Source organism: Lipotes vexillifer, unplaced genomic scaffold (assembly GCF_000442215.2).
Source record: "Lipotes vexillifer unplaced genomic scaffold, Lipotes_vexillifer_v1.1 scaffold61, whole genome shotgun sequence".
Lineage (NCBI taxonomy): Eukaryota > Metazoa > Chordata > Mammalia > Artiodactyla > Lipotidae > Lipotes > Lipotes vexillifer.
Genome location: NW_006787051.1, coordinates 315,256 through 333,330, shown reverse-complemented (window position 1 = coordinate 333,330; position 18,075 = coordinate 315,256). Strand labels below are relative to the sequence as shown.

The 18,075-nt window shown below is 52.4% G+C and overlaps 2 protein-coding genes across 11 annotated transcripts in view; one reads left to right on the top strand and one right to left on the bottom strand.

The window, feature by feature from the left end:
• APBB1 (amyloid beta precursor protein binding family B member 1) overlaps positions 1-6,922 on the top strand; it is a 24,370-nt gene extending 17,448 nt beyond the window's left edge. For 7 of the 10 annotated variants that reach the window (XM_007459807.1, XM_007459805.1, XM_007459809.1 and 4 more), the window contains 5 exons: positions 48-132; positions 415-498; positions 5,830-5,945; positions 6,089-6,265; positions 6,353-6,920. In XM_007459807.1, coding sequence (XP_007459869.1) covers positions 48-132; positions 415-498; positions 5,830-5,945; positions 6,089-6,265; positions 6,353-6,520 — 630 coding nt within the window. In that variant the 3' untranslated portion in view covers positions 6,521-6,920. Of the gene's footprint in view, positions 1-47; positions 133-414; positions 499-5,829; positions 5,946-6,088; positions 6,266-6,352 lie in introns of all 10 variants that reach the window. The other 3 variants (XM_007459808.1, XM_007459812.1, XM_007459806.1) reach the window with 2 other exon arrangements.
• Positions 6,923-7,056: 134 nt separating this feature from the next.
• On the bottom strand, positions 7,057-11,774 carry SMPD1 (sphingomyelin phosphodiesterase 1). Its single transcript, XM_007459804.1, has 6 exons — positions 11,149-11,774; positions 9,454-10,226; positions 8,740-8,911; positions 8,356-8,432; positions 8,007-8,152; positions 7,057-7,819 (listed from the first exon to the last, which is right to left on the bottom strand). The coding sequence occupies exons 1-6, from the start codon at positions 11,446-11,448 to the stop codon at positions 7,410-7,412; spliced, it is 1,878 nt and encodes a 625-aa protein (XP_007459866.1). The 5' UTR covers positions 11,449-11,774; the 3' UTR covers positions 7,057-7,409.
• Positions 11,775-18,075: the final 6,301 nt, after the last annotated feature.

Sequence of the window (18,075 nt, the reverse complement as noted above, 5' to 3'; positions counted from 1 at the left end):
TAACCCACCCCCCCTCTCTCTTTCCCTCCCCCTTTCCCCTTCCGCAGATCATGGCCGAACGGCGCAACGCCCGCTGCTTGGTAAATGGACTCTCTCTGGACCACTCTAAACTTGTGGATGTCCCTTTCCAAGGTCAGTGTCACAACCCTGCCAGGTCTGTCTCAGCTTTGTGGGCAAGGGTGGGGTGACCCAAGAAGAGGCACGAGCTACTGGACAGAGTGATAGAAAAATGGAGACTCAATTCTTTGGGTCAAATAAGTGGAGGGACTTTGGTTAAAGGGAGGCAGGGGGAGGGGGAGGGGGTGGAGGTAGGGCCTTGGCCGGGTGAATCTCCAGCTTATACCCTGGTGGTGGGGACTGGCAGTGAGCAAGGTCTGCCGCTATGATTGATCCTCTTCCTTTTTCCCCCCGCAGTGGAATTCCCAGCGCCTAAGAATGAGTTGGTACAAAAGTTCCAAGTCTATTACCTGGGGAACGTGCCTGTTGCCAAACCTGTTGGTATGTGTGTCCTTTTTTACGCAGGGACCACCTCCTTGATCCCCAAACTCTGCTCCCACCCTCTGTCTCCCAGTGCCCCTTCTACCAGACCTTCCTCATGTGATGTCTCCCTGCCCTTCAAAATGCATCCCACCTCCTGTACTTCTGTCCCAGCTGCACTCCGTACCCTGCCTTCACTCACTGTGAACCAGTGAACCGGGCATATTGGGAGACCCACTCCTGAATCCCACAGAAAAGCTTTGGTTAGGCTGGGAGGCGGGTCTTCGATGACTGGAAACGCTGGAGCAGCCGGGAGCTGGGCTGGGTATGGGCTGTGAGCATCTAGAGAGGAAACAGTGAGCATATTTGTCAATGTGCTTTATTGTTTGTAAAGTACTCCCTTATATGTCATTTAATTCTTGAGGATCCTGTGAGGTTGGGATTATGATGATACCCATTTTATAGATAAAGAAACTGAGGGTAGAGACTATTAGGTCCACTCTTTTGTTTCTAGTGCTTTTACGGTACCTGTTATTCACTTGTTCATTCACTTAGCAAATACCTATGAAGCCTACCATGTACCAGGTCCTGGGAGAACAATGGCCACAGCCCTGCTTTCATGGAGGTTACAGGAGATTACAGTACAAAAAAAGAGGAATAAATCAGATAATCACACAAATAAATGTAAAATTACAAGTTGAGTCATTCGCTGAAAGAAAGTAGCAAGATGCTATGAAACTGTGTAACAGAGGAGCCTCATTTAGTCTAGGGAGTCCAAAAAGACTTGAGAAAGTGACATTTGAACTGAGATTTAAAAAATGAGTAGGATCTAATGTGGCCAGGTGGAATGGAGACAGGAGTAAAGTGGGAAAGATCACTCCAGGCAGAGTGAACAGTGTGAGGACCCATCATGGGAGGCACCTTGGTACTTCAAAGGCATTGAGAGAAGGCCGCGCCAGATGAGGCTGGGATCTCGGCGGCAGTCAGGCCCTGCGGGACCTCATAGGCCACGTTAGTGATTTGTCCTTCGTCCTAAGAGCGGCAGGGAGTTATAAGAGGATTCCTCTGGAGCGCACTAGGCGTAATCATTTGGGTTTTGTAACGCTCACTTTGGCTGTACCAGTGGAGAAGGCTGCTCAGCAGGTGGAGGGGGACGTGGGGAACCCGGGAGGATCTTGCAGTAGTTGTGGCCAGTAATGAGAACATCTTGGACTGTGCTGGGGCTGAAGAGGAGTGTGTGGATTCAAGAGACCATTAGACAATTAAAGTCAGCAGAGGCCTTGGTGATCGGTTGGATGCGGCGTGAGGGACAGAGGCACTAAGGCTGACCCCTGGCTTCCTGGCTTTTGGAGCTAACCAGATAGTGGTGCCTACCTCTAAAGGTAGGAAGCATTGGAAGAGGCCAATTTTGGTTTGGAGATTTGAGTTCAGTTTTCAGGCATGCTGAGTTTGATGTGCCTTCAGGAAGGTGAGCGGCAAACTCAAACTGGCATCTGGATTCACGGAGGAGGGGTCTGGGCTGGAGATACAAATGTGGGCACCACTGGGTTAGAGAGGTGATCAAAGCCACGAGTGTGAAGATCGAGCCCGGAAAGTGGGCAGCCACTGCGAGAAGGCAAACGAGCCTGGGCCTGGCGGTGAGCCCCTCCAACATTCAACGGACAGTGGAGAAGCGAGGTCAGAGGGGAAGAAAAAGAGACGGCTTTAAGAAATGGTCGGGTGTCATGTCAAAAGACACTTAGGAAGAACTCGACAGGGTTGGGTGAATGGATAAACAAACACACCAATGAAAGAATGCCTCAGATGACATAGCCCAGGAGATGGTAGACCAAGGACTCTAACCCTGGTCATCTTCAGTTCTCTGCTCTTCCTCTCCAACCATGCTGACTAGTGACCAGCACCTTACATTCAGTGAGGGAACCTTCTTAGAGAGGGTGGGGATTTAGCTGGGGTTTGAACTTTGCAGAGAGGAGTGGATTGGATTCCGTGGCACTGCCGCAGATGAGAAGCCACAGGCGAGAAAGTCCTGCTGGGGGAGCAGGAAGGAGGCGTGGCTGAGCCCTTCACCTTTGCGCTAGTTTCCTCCTCTCCCTCACCCTCAACTTCATGCCGCTTCCAGTTACTACCCGACTCCCCTGTCCACCTGCCACTCACATAAGTTCTCACCACATTAAAGCAACTGTCTGTAGCCCTTGACGGCCCCTCTGCCATCCATCAGCTCAGTGGGTCTGCTCTGTTGAAGCCACAGCTTTCACACAGTAGTCCCTAAGCTCACTTCATGCTTTATTTTTGTTTTTTTTATAAATTTATTTATTTTAAAAAATTTATTTTTGGCTGCATTGGGTCTTCGTTGCTGCGCACGGGCTTTCTCTAGCTGCGGAGAGCGGGGTCTCCTCTTCGTTGTGGAGCACGGGCCCTAGGCATGCGGGCTTCAGTAGTTGGGGTGCGTGGGCTCAGTGGTTGTGGCTCGCGGGCTGTAGAGCGCAGGCTCAGTAGTTGTGGTGCACGGGCTTAGTTGCTCCGCGGCATGTGGGATCTTCCTGGACCAGGGATCGAACTGTGTCCCCTGCATGGGCGGGCGGGTTCTTAACCACTGCGCCACCAGGGAAGTCCCACTTCATGCTTTATTTATGCTCCCTTTTTAACCTCCATGAGTTTAACATTGGTCCCTCCTGAAGCTGCAATATTCACTCATTAATCAATATTCACTCATTAATCATTCATTCATCAACAAATGACTATTGAGTGCCTGATTTGTGCCAGGCACTACTCTAGGTTCTTGGTATATGTTAATGAGCAAAACTGACCAAGATTCCTGCCTTCAAGTAGCTGCCATTCTATTCAGGATAGATAAAATAAGTAAATTATATAGTATGTTAGAAGGCTGCAACTGAGATGGAAAAAGAATAAGGATATTGGGCTTCCCTGGTGGCGCGGTGGTTGAGAGTCCGCCTGCCGATGCAGGGGACACGGGTTCGTGCCCCGGTCCGGGAAGATCCCACATGCCGTGGAGCGGCTGGGCCCGTGAGCCATGGCCGCTGAGCCTGCGCATCTGGAGCCTGTGCTCCGCAATGGGAGAGGCCACAACAGTGAGAGGCCCGCGTACTGCAAAAAAAATAAATAAATAAAACCCCAAAACAAACAAAAAATAAGGGTATAAGGGGGATTGGGAGCTTGGGGCTGGGGTCAGGGTGCAGGTTTCAGTCCTGAGCTGTTACCAAATAGACTTTTTCCAGGCCACCTCGTTCCACTGCTTTCCCCGCCTGCATGCTGCTGCTCCCCATCCTGGGGCCAGGTGCCACCTTCACAGCTCCATCTGCTTATTAAGCAGTTTGATGTATGGTCTACACTCATGATCTTTGAGCTTTTCCATTGACTGGCATCAGTGTCATTCACATCTGAGCCCTCTGCGGGCTGCCCTGGCCCACCCGCTCCTGCCTGTGTCGTCACCCTCCTGTGGCTCCTGAGTTGCTTGGTTATACCGGTTTGGGTGCATTTGCCCACGTTGCCTCGAGGGTGACTTGCTCAAGCGTCTGGAATTCCTTCAGTAGATAATCCCTGTGCTAGGACTGGGGACACAGACATGAATGAAACTTGGTTTCTGTCCTTGAGGTGGCCACAGCCCAGTGTGGAGAAAGGGTTCCCAGCAGTTCCACGATGTGCTAAGAGTTGTCCCAGCAACACCCTCTCTGCCCTACAGCAGGGAAGGCCTCCCAGGTGGGCCCTGGGTGAACTCTGAGGCGTGAGAATTGGGAGTTTCGCGGACAGTCAAGAGGGGAAGGGCCCTCTAGACAGAGGCTTTTCCCTGTTACAGTCTGTCCTTCAAGGGCATCCTCTTCTCTTCCTTTGTATTCCCCATCTGCCTCGCTGTGCATTCGCCAAGATTAGATGTTAATAATGCTACATAAATCGTTTGAAGCTCAGGGAGCGGTAAATTATGAAGCTTGACAGGTCGGATGAGGCCAGTTTTTGGAGCGCCTCATGCTTAGGAGGGGAGCTTGGCTTTGATCCCGCCAGAGGTAAGGCTAGCAAGGCCAAGATGAGGGAGAACTTTCGAGGAAGATCCGTTTTCTGCCCTCAAAGGGTCCACGTGTTCTGCTCCTGGCGGGAGCCCAGAGGCACTGAAAGGGGCACGAGGGCCCAAGAGCAGACCACAGAGGTGTGTGCTTTTGCGTTGGCATCGTTCACCCTAAGTTGTTCACTGCGATGGTACCCAGATGCCACAGCCAGCTCACCAGCAGTGCAGGGAGCAGAACCCACGCCCCACCATGCCAGTGTGCTCGTGCCTTGGTTCTCTGCTGAGTACAAGCAAAAGTGGGGTGCACGGGTGGAAATGTTTAACAGCAGTTTGAAGTAGAGGAGGTATTGTTACAAGGGAAAGTTGATTGATCTACAGGCCAGGAACCTTGCGTTCCTTGGCAAGTCGGAGAACTTACTGAGTACAACTCAGATTTTTTTTTTTTTTGCGGTATGCGGGCCTCTCACTGCTGCGGCCTCTCCCGTTGCGGAGCACAGGCTCTGGACGCGCAGGCCCAGCGGCCACGGCTCACGGGCCCAGCCCCTCCGCGGCACGTGGGATCTTCCCGGACCGGGGCACGAACCCGCGTCCCCTGCATCGGCAGGCGGACTCTCAACCACTGCGCCACCAGGGAAGCCCACAACTAAGATTTTGACAGCACTCTGGTTCTGAAACTAGGACTGTAGGCAAGGGGCAGGGGAAAGGCCTGGTTAAGAACCCAGGCCCTGGAGTCAGACTGCTTGCCTTCAGATCCCCATTTCTTAGTGTGACCTAAGGTTTATTACCTGATTTCTGTCAGCTTCAGTTTCCTTATCTATAAAATGGAGATAAAGGGATCTTTTGTGAGATTGTAGATGACATAATGCACTGTAATGACTTAGCACGGTATGACACTAGAGTAAACATTCCTCAACTGGAAATCTTTAAAACAAAAATGAAGGTTGGGTCTTGAGGACGGGATAGGACTGGCCTATAGGGGCTGATTTGGAAGGGATTGTGGTGTGAAGCGCTGGAGTGTCTGAATGTGGAGAGCAAGGTATGGAGAGGACAGAGCTTTGGGGGGTCAGTCTGCTTAGGAGGCTGGAGAAGGAGAGTCAGTGAAGCAAACCAAGCTTAGGATTCAAGGTGGAAGAGGCTAGAAAAGTGCCAGTCACTGAAGCCAAGCAGGAGAGTACCAAGGAAGGGATACAGCAGCATCCGGGGCTGTAGGCTAGTGAAGTGGGGATGGAGCAAAGGCCCTGGGCTTGACTGGGCAGAGCTGGAAAGTCTAGTGTACAGCGGGGGTATCCTCTCTCCACCTCCGGCAGTGCCATGTTCATATCCTTACCTTTCAGGGGTAGATGTGATAAATGGGGCCCTGGAATCGGTCCTGTCCTCCAGTAGCCGTGAGCAGTGGACCCCAAGTCACGTCAGCGTGGCCCCTGCCACCCTCACCATCTTGCACCAGCAGGTAAAGACCTGGGTGGAGAAGGTATGGAGGGGTCTTGCCAGGGAGGGGAGACCGGGAATGAAGGGAAGGGCCGTCAGTAAGATGGACGCACCCAGTGTAAGAGGGCCGGGCTATTCCTTTCCAATTGGCTCCCCTCCCCGCAGACGGAGGCAGTACTGGGGGAGTGCCGAGTGCGCTTCCTGTCCTTCCTGGCCGTGGGCAGAGATGTCCACACGTTTGCATTCATCATGGCTGCAGGCCCAGCCTCCTTCTGCTGCCACATGTTCTGGTGCGAGCCCAATGCTGCCAGCCTCTCAGAGGCCGTGCAGGCTGCGTGCATGGTAAGCGGGTAGGGTGGTGGAGCGGTGGCCCCCGGCCCACACGGGCAGGCTGGAGCGTGACTGCCCCGCCCCCCTGCCTCTCTGCAGCTCCGCTACCAGAAGTGTCTGGATGCCCGCTCCCAGGCCTCCACCTCCTGCCTCCCGGCACCCCCAGCTGAGTCTGTTGCGCGGCGTGTAGGGTGGACCGTCCGCAGGGGCGTTCAGTCGCTGTGGGGCTCCCTTAAGCCCAAACGGCTGGGGGCCCACACGCCCTGAAGCCCTCTGCTCCCTCCACCTGCTTGCGTTGGGCCCCAGGGAACTCAAGGGCACGGGGCAGGGAGGGGCCCTACAGGTTATTCTTAGACTTCAGGCCTCCCCCCAGAGCTGCCCCTCCCCAGTAGCTGGGGTTCCCTGCCTAGGGGCTGGGAGGGAGATCTAATCCTGCAAGGAAGTGACAATACTGGGTTGATGAGAAGAGGAGCAAGAAGCAAGGCCAGCCCCAGGCTCTCCATCGCCACGTTTCCGCTGGAGCGGGAGGAACTGGTCTAGGCCAGGCCCCATCTTCATAGGGTCCTGCAGGGGCAGAAGGAGGGGACCGGTCCCGGCATGGGTCCCCTTCCCTTTGCTCCATGGGCACCTCTGCTGTACTGATATCACTAATAAAGTCTGCCCTGCTGAGCTGTGTGCCTTCCTGTGCCTGTACCACACCGTCACTCCTGGTACCCTGATCCCTCAGTTAGGCTCTTGTTTCCAGGGCCCCCTTGACCTTCCTGCCTCAAAACAAGAAACTGGGACAGTCACAGCAGGGTCTGGAGTCCAAGTCCCTTGTTTTTATTTTAACAGCCTGGCAACCAGGCAGCAGCAGCAGTACAGGGTTCCTGGCTGGCCAGCACAGGCCTGGGGTGACAGCTTCTGTCGGTCTCTCCAGGGCAGTGCCAACTTAGACCTCTGCTCCACGGCCACGGAAGGATAGCGGCCTCAGAGCAGCCAGCCCCGCTCCCATATTTTGCTAAACCAGATCCAGGAAAGGAGGTCTTGTTTCCGAGGTGTGCTTGGGCCCAGGGATAAGCTCTTCCACCAGACATTCTTCTCACCACAGTGGCCTTCTGGGGTTTTCGCTCCTTTTCTAAGACAAGCACTTTCCCACCTCTGGGCCCTGGGGGTATTAGCATAATGGTGGCCTTGGCCGCAGGCTCTGGACAGGAGGGAGGTTTGCTTCCGGCATCAGGTGGCGACACAGAGCAGGGCTGTCCGACCGGGCGGAGAGCTGGGCGCACAGAGTGGCGAGGCGGCAGGGTGTGCCACAGGGCTCTGAGGGCGGGTGGCCCTTATGGTAGAGAAACCAGAAGGTCCGGAAAAGCTGCGTGTCACTCCGCATGCGGTACACCAGGTCGTGCCAGGCGGCGGGCAGCACATTGGGCAGCCCGTAGGTTTCCCGAGCCCTATAGAGGAGCTGCCAGTGCGGTGTGGCTCCGGGCTCATTCGCCTGCGTCAGGTTCAGGATGTAGGTCTCGTGGTCCAGGACCAGGTGAGAGCTCCCGGAGTAGTTGCCATCTATTTGGTAGACACGGTACCCTGCAAGGAGGGAGGGCCGACCGGAGAGGGAAAGGGCAAAGGCAACTCCAATGGGGAGGCAGAGCTCGCCCCTGGGCGGCCTTGGGTCCAACCCTCCTTCCTCTACCCCAACAACTTCCTCCCTCTCATCAGCTTCCTCTATCCCGAGACCTCCTTCATCCCAACAATTTGCTTTCACCTCACTCACCAGGATTGAGGCTGATGTAGGTGGTGGCACTGGGCGCCAGGAAGGCAACCGATAGCGGCCGGCTTAGGGTCTCCTCGTCATAGAAGATCTCAAACTCATCCACGTGGGTGTGGCCAAAGAACTGACCAGCCAAGGTGTTCTCATACCTGGCCAGAAGACACTAATCATATTCAGAAGTTTCAAGCAAGGGGGAGGAGGAGACCTGGGGAGGACTGGATGCTTTCTTTCTCCATCCTGTTCAAGCAAGTAGAGTCCCCACCCCAGGGGGGCAGCAGGGATGGTGAGACGCTTGAGGGAGTTTCTGACCTTTAGACTTCACCTGCTCGCCCCCAACACACCTCCCTCTTACCTCTCCACAATTCGGTAATAATTCCAGCTCCAGCTCTTCAGGCAGTGCCCTGGGGGAATGTGGCCAATTATATGCACCTGTGGGGAGAGTTAAGGAAGGTTACGAGGGCAAGAGGGGTCCAGGAAGCCCTGGCCGGGCTAGTTGGTACTCATCTTTCCTACAGTGGCTGGCACTCCTGGCCAGAGAGAGGGGGAGCAAATGAAAAGACTTTCTAAGGGTGACCGTGAGCTGAAACCCCAAGGAACACCGTTGGGAGCGCCAGGAAATCAAGCTTCTCTGCTCACAGGTGCTCCAGATCCAGAGAGAAGTCTATTTGTGAAGGGCCTGCTATTCCTCCCACCCTACCGGCACCTGCCCCACTGGGTTCCCACCACTCTCGCTCACTTTGTCTCCTCGGTCCTCAGCAGCCTGAAGCTCCCCCACCAGCCACTGGAGCTGTCCAGCCGGATCTGTGGAGTTGATCAAGAGCCAGAAGTTCTCACGGGAACAAAAATTCATATTGAGAGAGATGAGGCGGAGGCCGGGGCGTGGGGAAAGTGCATAGAACCCCCCAATTCTGAAACAAAGTGAACACGGGTCAGCATGCATTCATAACCCTAGCCCTGCATGCCCAGTCCTGTTCAGGGAATCTGGGTGGAGGCCAGAGGCACCTAGGACATCATCCCTACTCTCAAGCCCACGTTCTAGCTGAAGATCAGACAGCACTGATTATAGGGTCCGTGTGACTGAAGCAAGTGGCTCCGAGGACTAAAGGCTCTAGGAGTTCAGAGGAGACAAAAGTGAGCTAGAAGAGGCAAAGGCCATCCAGAGGGAAGAGGATCTAGGCCTGGGAAAGCTGGGAAAAGCTGGGAGGTTAGAGAGGGGAAGGCATTTTAGAGAAGACCAACCACGGAGGAGGTACGCTGCTAGCCCTTCACCCTGTGAAGGAGGGTGGCTGGAGATAAGGGTGGAAATGGAAAGTGGGGTCCGATTTGGAGGGCCAGTGAAGAGAGCTGAGGACTCAGCCTAGAGTGGTCACACATAATGCCAGGTTCCCTGCTCCCTTCACTTTCACCCATCTTTCTCCTCCCTTCCTGGGTTTCCGTGGGCCTCAAATACCTGAGGGTGCGAAGGGCTTCAGCAGGCAGCCAGGGCTCCCAGGCCTTGGCCATCGCCTCGTAGAGCCAGTGCGAAGACTGGTTGCCCACTATGAAGGGGGGAGGGAAGCCATTGACGGGTGTGCTCTCGTGGTTTCCCACAGCAGGGTACACAGGCACTGGCCCCAAGAACTTCTTTACAAGGTCTGTGACGGTAGTCAGGGCCCGCAGCTGGTCCTGACGAGACTGCTGCCAGATGTTGTGGGCAGGGATATCGCCCGTCCAGTACACCATGTCAAAAGGGCCGGCGGGGCCCAGGCCACTCAACAGGCTCTCCAGGGTCCGCAGGGGCAGGTCACACTTGCTGTACTCGCCCCAGTATCCAGCACCTGGCCGGGAGGCAGGCGGTGGGCCAGAATCCTGGCGGCAGCACAGGGGGTTCTCACAGTTGGGGTCTGTGCCCTCCAGGTAGCTTTGATCCCAGTGCAGGTCAGTGAGGAAGAGGACGCGGCTGACAGGGGAGCCTGGGGCCGGGGGCTGGGGCGGCTGGGGCGATGGCTTTGGCACAGCCGGCAAAGAGATGTTCCAAGATGAGAAGATGTCCCAGTGTCCACAGGAGGAGCCCAGGAGCAGACCACAGGCCTCAGACGGGCTCAGCACCGAGTGCCTCCACACCTCCACCATGTCGTCCTGAAAGAGCTGGACAGCTGACTGGCACACAGCAGGCGGTGCTATTCTCAGCAGCGTGCACATCTTGATGGCTATGGAGCCCACCTGGGCCACGCTGGCCTCGTTCTGTGGTGGGAAGAACCAGTGGTGAGAAGTCAGAAACAGAGCACAGGGACCAGGCCAACACCTGGATACGACCCGTGGGCCTCCAAATCCACACCGGGGCTAGAATGGACTGAAGAGATGTCAGTTCACCGCTGCCTCTCACAGACATTGCCCTGACTCAGGTGTCACCAGGCCGGTATTTCCTTTTTAGCTCAGTGGCATTTCAAGCCTTTGCTTGCGCAGCTGGCTTTCTCACGCACCGTCTGCTGAGTGCTCTGAAATATGGGCTGGGCGGAATGACAGACTGACCAGGGTTTGGGGACACACACGAGGAGAGGGCCCTGATTCCCCAAGGAGCCCCACGAAGCACACCCACCTGACCTAACCCTCATACCCCCATCAGGGTCAGTCAAGGCAGCCCAGCCCCAACTAATCCCACACCTCTGGATATTCCTTAACTCAGGTGCCCTTTGAGTGAGTAGCTGGTCCCAGGCACTGTGCTCAGGGCCGGAGGTGCTAGGTGTAAGGCGGAGGGGATTCAGTCAGGCACGCCAGGGTGGGAGTCCAGCCCAGCCCCCAGCAGCCGGCCCCTCCTACAAGTGACTTCAGCTCTGGGGCTTCTATTCATTTGTAAAACGGAGATAACCACGGTAATGAAACCACCTTTCAGGCTAGATTTAGCCTGTGTAAAAGGGTTGGCACGGTGCCCAGCATGTAACTCGCGCTCTTTCCTTACTTCACAAGGTCACAGTGGAGGTAGTGATGGTGGTGGTGTGCAGCCGCGGGGGGGCCCCAAAGGCGGGCAAATTCAGTAAAGGCTTGTGGATGACAGCCTCTCCATCAGGGATGCTCTTGGGGACCCCGGAGCGCCGGCCTTAGCCCCAGCCGCCACCGCCAGCCCTCCCTTTTGGCCTGCACCTCCCGCAGCCCCTTGAGCGCTCACCCGCAGCCTGAGGTCGATGGCGGTGAACAGTCCTTTGCAGGCGGGGCAGGTAAGGTTCCACCAGCTAAAGGCTTCCCGGAGCTGGGGCGCTAGGCGAATGAACTTGGCGGGATGGCCTTGGGCGGGAAGAGGGTGGGCCCCGGCAGGGGCCCAGAGCACCTGGGAGTCGGACAGGGCCAGCGCCAGGGCCAAGCCCATCCACAGGAGCCTCAGGCTGGGGGCCCCCAAGGACCTGTCCAGTGTCTGCTCCCGGCTCGACCTGGGGCGGCCCTGGCCGGAAGACACCCCGTGGCGGGGCATCGCCCGGCTTCCTAGACCAGGCAGGTTCGCCAACCCGGCCCCGGATGGCGTAGGCCCTGGTCGGCTCTCAGGATCCCTGGCGGTGCCAGGGACACCGATTAGTCCCCCGCTGCAGTCGGCTGACTGCTCGGAGACAAGCCACAAAGCAGCTCCGCCCCTTCCTCTTCCTCGGTTCCGCCGCAGCTGATCGCGGTGGCTGGCAGCCTGGGCAAGGCTAGCGAGGCGGAGTGGGCCGGGCACGCCTGCGACCCGCCCAGGATCCCGCCTGCGATTCCGCCCAGGCTCTGCCAGCTGTGCGAGGCCGCTGTAGCCAACCAGCTCTTGCTGGAGCCGATCACGTGTGGCTGGTGAGAGGCCCCTCCTCTCTCCAAACCTGCACTCAAATTCCTGGAATAGCTAACTGCCCGGCCCACCGGGCTTTAAACTGGGGAAGTGGAGAGGGCATGGGGGGTGTTGGTGGCCGGGATCACAGCGGGCCGGGAATTCTCACACTGTTACCTCTCCGGCCCAGAGGGCTCCGACCCTCAATTTCTTATGTTCTGCCACTGCTATCCACACCCTTGAGTCGCCCTGACTGATAATCTTTCTGACTCAGACTTCTCCAGATGGAAGGGGCCCTGGGCTCATGCGGGGACACCCATACCTTCATTATATGGATGAGGAAACAGACTCAAAAATGGTGAAGTGACCAAGAAGGGGTAATGACTATACATACAGGAACATGGATTAGAACTTGGGTCTTCCACCTTCCTGTAACCATGATGGTGAAAGCTATCGTTTACTGAGCTCTACAGGATGCCCCAGGCACTGAAACAGGCACTTTATAATGACTAATCCTCAGTTCTAACAACAACCCTAAGAAGTAAGTATAATACTATTATTACCTCCATTTTACAGATGGGGGAAACTGAAGCATAGGAAGGTTAAGTGGCAGAATAGCAATTAAAACCTAAACTGTGTAACTCAGTGCTTCTCCAGGATCCACAAATCTACCAAGCCCTGTCAGTTCTTGCCTTTGAGAATGTTTTTCAAGTGACTCCCCGCCCCTCCCACCCCAAATCATATCAGATAGAGTAACTATGGTATAATAGAAAATATATTTGGTCTTATCTCCAGTTTCTGGCCCTAAGCTCCTAAAACCTTTTGAATTTCCTGAGTGATAAGAGTGTCTTTTGTTATTTACACAAGCCCCTTTCAATCACACCTGAATTTATGCTAATAAGGTGAGTTAAGGTGGGACCCCTAAATAGCCTCAGGATGGGGCTGGTCACCAGAAAGAACAGATCAGAGAGTGAGATGTTTCAGTCTCACCCCCAATCTTCTGGTTGGGGAAGGGGGTTGGAGACTGAGCCCTATAAAAACTCTCGCAGAGCTTCTGGGTTGGTGAACATTACCAAGGTGTTGGGAGGCGGGTATACCTGCAGAAGGCATGGAAGCTCTGTGACATTCCCCCACGCATGCCTTGCCCTATGCATCTCTTTCATCTGGCTATTCCTGAATTATACCCTCTGTATTAATCAGGACATGTAAGTAAGGTGTTTTTCTGAGTTCTGTGAACTGTTCTAAGCAAATTATCAAACCTGAGTAGAGGGTCATAGAACCCTAGAATTTACAGCTGGTTGGTCAGAAGTATAGGTGGCAACCTGGGACATTTTGTAAGCAGATAGGTTAGGGAGTCCCCAGAGGAAAAGAATCAGATATAGCTTTTTGACATAGGAGAAGCCATTTTAGGCCTAAGCCATTTTGTGATCTAAGCCTGGCACAATGCCTGCCCTTCAAGAGGTCTCAGTAATAAAGATCTTAAGGGAAAAAAAGAACAAGACTGTTATCAGGCAAGAGAAGTAACCATAGCAAAGAGACAACAAATCAGTTGTAAAGACTCCCAGTTCTGTTTCAATGGTAAAGATTAGACTGAAGCACTTTCTTGAGCTGTTTTTCAGCATATAAACCCCTCCTCTGAGTGAACACCCAATTACCAGAGCCACTGGAACCTAAGGGATGATAATGTTGACCTTTTCTGACTTCAGTCAACTAAAGCTGGGACTCTATAGACCTTTGCCTCAATTCTATGCAGAATTCCCCTGCTCAGGCCCCTTCGTGAATATGTATGAGCCCTTTGCTTAAAACTTCCCCAATCATGCTGTTCAGGGAGATGCTGCTTTGGGAAAGATTCCTGGTGTTCACCTTACTTGCTACAAGTAATAAACCCTTCCTTCTCCTAATCTCTGGCTCATTTGTGTCTTTTGGCTTGACATCCACTGAGAGGTTAACCCAGTTTTCTGGTAACGTTGTGACTGGCTGCTGGAGTGGGGACAATCTTGTGTTACTGAACCCTTTAATTTGTGGAATCTGATGCTAACTCTAGGTAGATAGTATCAGAATTTAATTGAATTATTGTAAAATTAGTTGGTGTTGGAGAATTGGTTGGTGTCAAAGAAAGCACCCGCAGAACTGGTGTCAGAAGTAGGATTTGCTAGCTTGGCCCTAGCTCATGGAAACAAGTGGTTTGGGAAGAGATAGGATGAAAGGGCAGAGGACGAGGAACCTTTGATTCATGGGTGGCCACATAGGCACCCATGGTATGAAGCAGCAGATGTGCTATAATCAATTACAAGAGGTAAATTTTACCAGTGGAATTTAGAGATAGAGCCAATTCCTGGGGAAATGGAATTACTTGAAATGGAATTACTTGAGGAAATGGAAACTGATAAGAAAAAAGCAAACTGTGTAATCTCTTGGTTATTGATATCTGTAGTAGCCAAAATGAAAGAAGAGAGAGTGCTGGCTTGGACCTTGATTGGTCTGAGCTTCGGCTACTAGCCTCAGAGCCACCTGCACAGGGAAAATATTGTGTGGGGACGACAGCGGGTACCTCTAAGACTCTGGTCACCAACAAGGTAGTACGTGTTGGGAGAAGACAAAACCAAGAAACTACTAAAACCGGGGGATATAATGTGAAGGAGTTGTTTTATTTTATAGATTAGTATCATCAACTTCCTAAATAATCTTCACTGAAATGGATTGTGAGAATGATTAATTTGATGGCAGTATCTTTGCTTTTAAATGCTACAGAATGGAAGAGCATGTTTGGGTTGATACAGGACCCATAGCTTTACTATGGAACAATTACAGATGGTTATATGATCCAGACACAGGCTGTTCCTGAGGCAATGGCCAGGGTGTTGGATTGGATAAAAGCCACTGTAAGGTCTGTTTACCCTGATGAGGGTAATTATTCAGCAACCCTCATAAATGTCAAGTGGAACACCTCAGATAAAGCAGCTGATCTGCTTCATATGCAGGCCACGTGGAACTGGCTTTATGATGACCTGGATATTCACCCACTGACTATACCCATTACCCAGGACATGGTAAATGCTATGGTTAAGCAGTCTCCTTTTTCATGGGCATAACTTTTGCATTGATACCTCATGTAACTTTACTGCTACATAATGGAGCACCAGTCCAAGAAGTCATATTGAATTTGTTATCTTCCCCTCATGGGTCTTACAGATGCTAATAAAAACATTATATTAATTAACAAGAGAATTGGGAGACATGGATGGGAGAATCAAGGGACTCATCCCAACAGCGTGGATATCTTTAGATGGTTATTAAGAAAGGGATTTCAAGTAGCCCCATTTCTCCTCAACTGCTACTGCTCTGCGTCTCTGTCCTCCCTCATGTAGGATACTGATGACCCTCAGGGCCCACATTCTATCTGTTCTCCAAGACCTTATCTTCCAAAGTCTCATAAACAAAAAATGTTGTGTATCACTCCAGTTCTACAAAGCTCAAGCACTGCAGTTGCCTAGATAGTTAAGATGCATGTTTAAAGAATAACTTCAGGGACTTCCGTGGTGGTCCATTTGGTTGACTCAGCACTCCCAGTGCAGGGGGCACGGCCCTGATCCCTGGTCAGGGAACTAAGATCCCATGTGCCGCATGGCGTGGCCAAAAAAAAAAAAAAGAAAAAAAAAAAGAATTACTTCAATGAACCAAGATTCTTGCATCTTCCCATACATGGAAAAGAACTAAAATAATTAACTTAAGATGCCTGTTCTTTGTGATTAGCAGCAATCTTTTGATGTTCAACTATATGTTTGTTTTTTCCCAGCAAAAACCTCATATATATCCTGGCTCCTCCCTTACTTCTTTGGAGCAATTCCTCAGAGCTATCCTAGAGGTTGTCTCCTGGGCTATAGTCCCAAAGTAAGGTCTTAACTCACAAATTTACATTGTGCGTTTTTCTTTCAGTCGACAGTCTGATCCTTCACTCATATCCTATCTCCTTAATAACACCATTCTTTTTAAAAAAATTAATTAGTTAATTAATTTATTTTTTGTCTGCATTGGGTCTTTGTTGCTGTGCTCGGGCTTTCTCTAGTTGTGGCGAGCAGGGGCTACTGTCTGTTGCGGTGCGCGGGCTTCTCATTGCAGTGGCTTCTCTTGTTGCAGAGCACAGGCTCTAGGCACGTGGGCTTCAGTAATTGTGATGCAGGGGCTTAGTTGCTCCGCGGCACGTGGGGTCTTCCCAGACCAGGGCTTGAACCTGTGTCCCCTGCATCGGCAGGCGGATTCTTAACCACTGCGCCATCAGGGAAGCTCCAATAACACCATTCTTGATCACTCCCTCCTTTTTCATTTGCCCAGTCCTCTTTTCACAGTGTTTTCACATATATTGTTGCCTTTGATGGAACCATCACTTGCTGCATATCAAGCATCCTTATTCTTTTTTTTTTGCTGTAAGTGGGCCTCTCACTGTTGTGGCCTCTCCTGTTGCGGAGCACAGGCTCTGGACGCGCAGGCTCAGTGGCCATGGCTCACGGGCCTAGCCGCTCCGCGGCATGTGGGATCTTCCCTGACCAGGGCACGAACCCGTGTCCCCTGCATCGGCAGGCGGACTCTCAACCACTGCGCCACCAGGGAAGCCCATGCATCCTTATTCTTATGGATAAGTGATCAAAGGCCCCTCTTCCTCTGACATGGACGACATTGTTCTCCAGAAATCAGATTCTGAGAAAGAGATTAACATTCAAGAGGTTTGGGAATTCCCTAGTGGTCCAGTGGTTAAGCGTCTGTGCTTTCACTGCTGTGGGCCCGGGTTTGATACCTGGTCGGGGAACTAAGAGGCACGGCCAAAAAAACAAAAAGAAAAAGCAAGAGATTTATTAGGAGGTACTTTTGGAATCTACAGCTGTGGAACAAAAGGGAAGGTAGCGGGATTGAGCAGAGGGACAAGTGGAGCTGTGATGCTGTCTCCGTGGAAGACTCAGTGGATTTTACGGGAGTATTGAAGCTGAGATGACCCTTCAGAGTTGTCCTGAAATAGGGTGAGGGGCAGCTTCATTTGGGGAAATCCCAGTAGCTGATCTCAGGACAGCAACTGTTACCTATCGTTTTCCTCTTCTAGACCCTTTAGATTTCCTTCCCTCTTAGCTAGCACTCCTGCTGATTTCAGTGGCTCACCTGATGATGCGACACAGACTTTTCCGTTCAGGGGTCTGAGCCGTGGCATCCATGCTCTCAAGTCGTAGCAGCTGCACTTGTCATTACTGTCAGAAAGAGCAGAGCAGGGGAGTATCAAGAGGCTCCCAAGTGGACCAGCTGGTGCCAAACACATTCCCTTACGTCTCCTTTGTGTAACAGCCATCCTGCCTCCCCTTATTTATTTATTTATTTATTGGGTTGGCAAAAAAGTTTGTTCCGGTTTTTTGTAACGTGAAAAACCCAAATGAACTTTTTGGCTAACCTAATATTTATTGATTTATGGCTGTGCTGCATGGCTTGCAGGATCTTAGCTTCCGGACCAGGGATTTAACCCGCACCCTGGGCAGTGAAAGCACAGAGTCCTAACCACTGGATCACTAGGGAACTCCCCGCATCCTGCCTCCCCTTGTTCTTGTGATCAGGATTTACTTTGTAGTCCACATGGCGATGCCTCCTCTTGCCTGCTGGTCCTTTCACACAAGGAGCCCAGAGTTCCTGTACAGCAGCCATACTCCTCCTGTTGGACACGTTTCCTGTTTGGGAGCCAGGAACTCTAAACATGAGATCCTAGAGTTGTCGGGGCAGGAAATACAAATTGCCCAAGTGGATCACAGGAGTGATGGTAAGCACGCCATTCCTGTTTCCCTCTCCCCTTGTTTCTAGACTCATGTGTTCTATCTATTGGGCACACAGCTCCATATAAAGGTTGTTGTATTAAAGTAGACACTGCATGCTGGAAGATGGCACTTGTTTTTGCTGCTAGCAGCTTAGGCACTGTCTGGCAAAAGCCGTGTCAGCCTTGGTAAGTGGGAGCCCTTGCTATTGGGCCTATGCTAGTGGGCTTCTGTTGGTTATATGCTGCCACCTAGCCTCGTTTTGGGGGGGAAAGTACTATCATTTCCATTGCTATCCGTGCGCGCAGCTCAGTAGTGGCATTTCCTACCATTGGTCTTGGCCTATACAGGAGAGCCATGACGGAGATTCTTAGTGATGCTGGAGCCCTTCTCATCACACATTCCTTATTGCTTTCGTAGATTGTGTATCCTCCAGGCTGCCCCAAGGAACATAATTATTTAGTGGGTTTTGCAGCCTGATATATCCATTCTCAATGCCCACTTTCTGAGCCTTTTATTTATT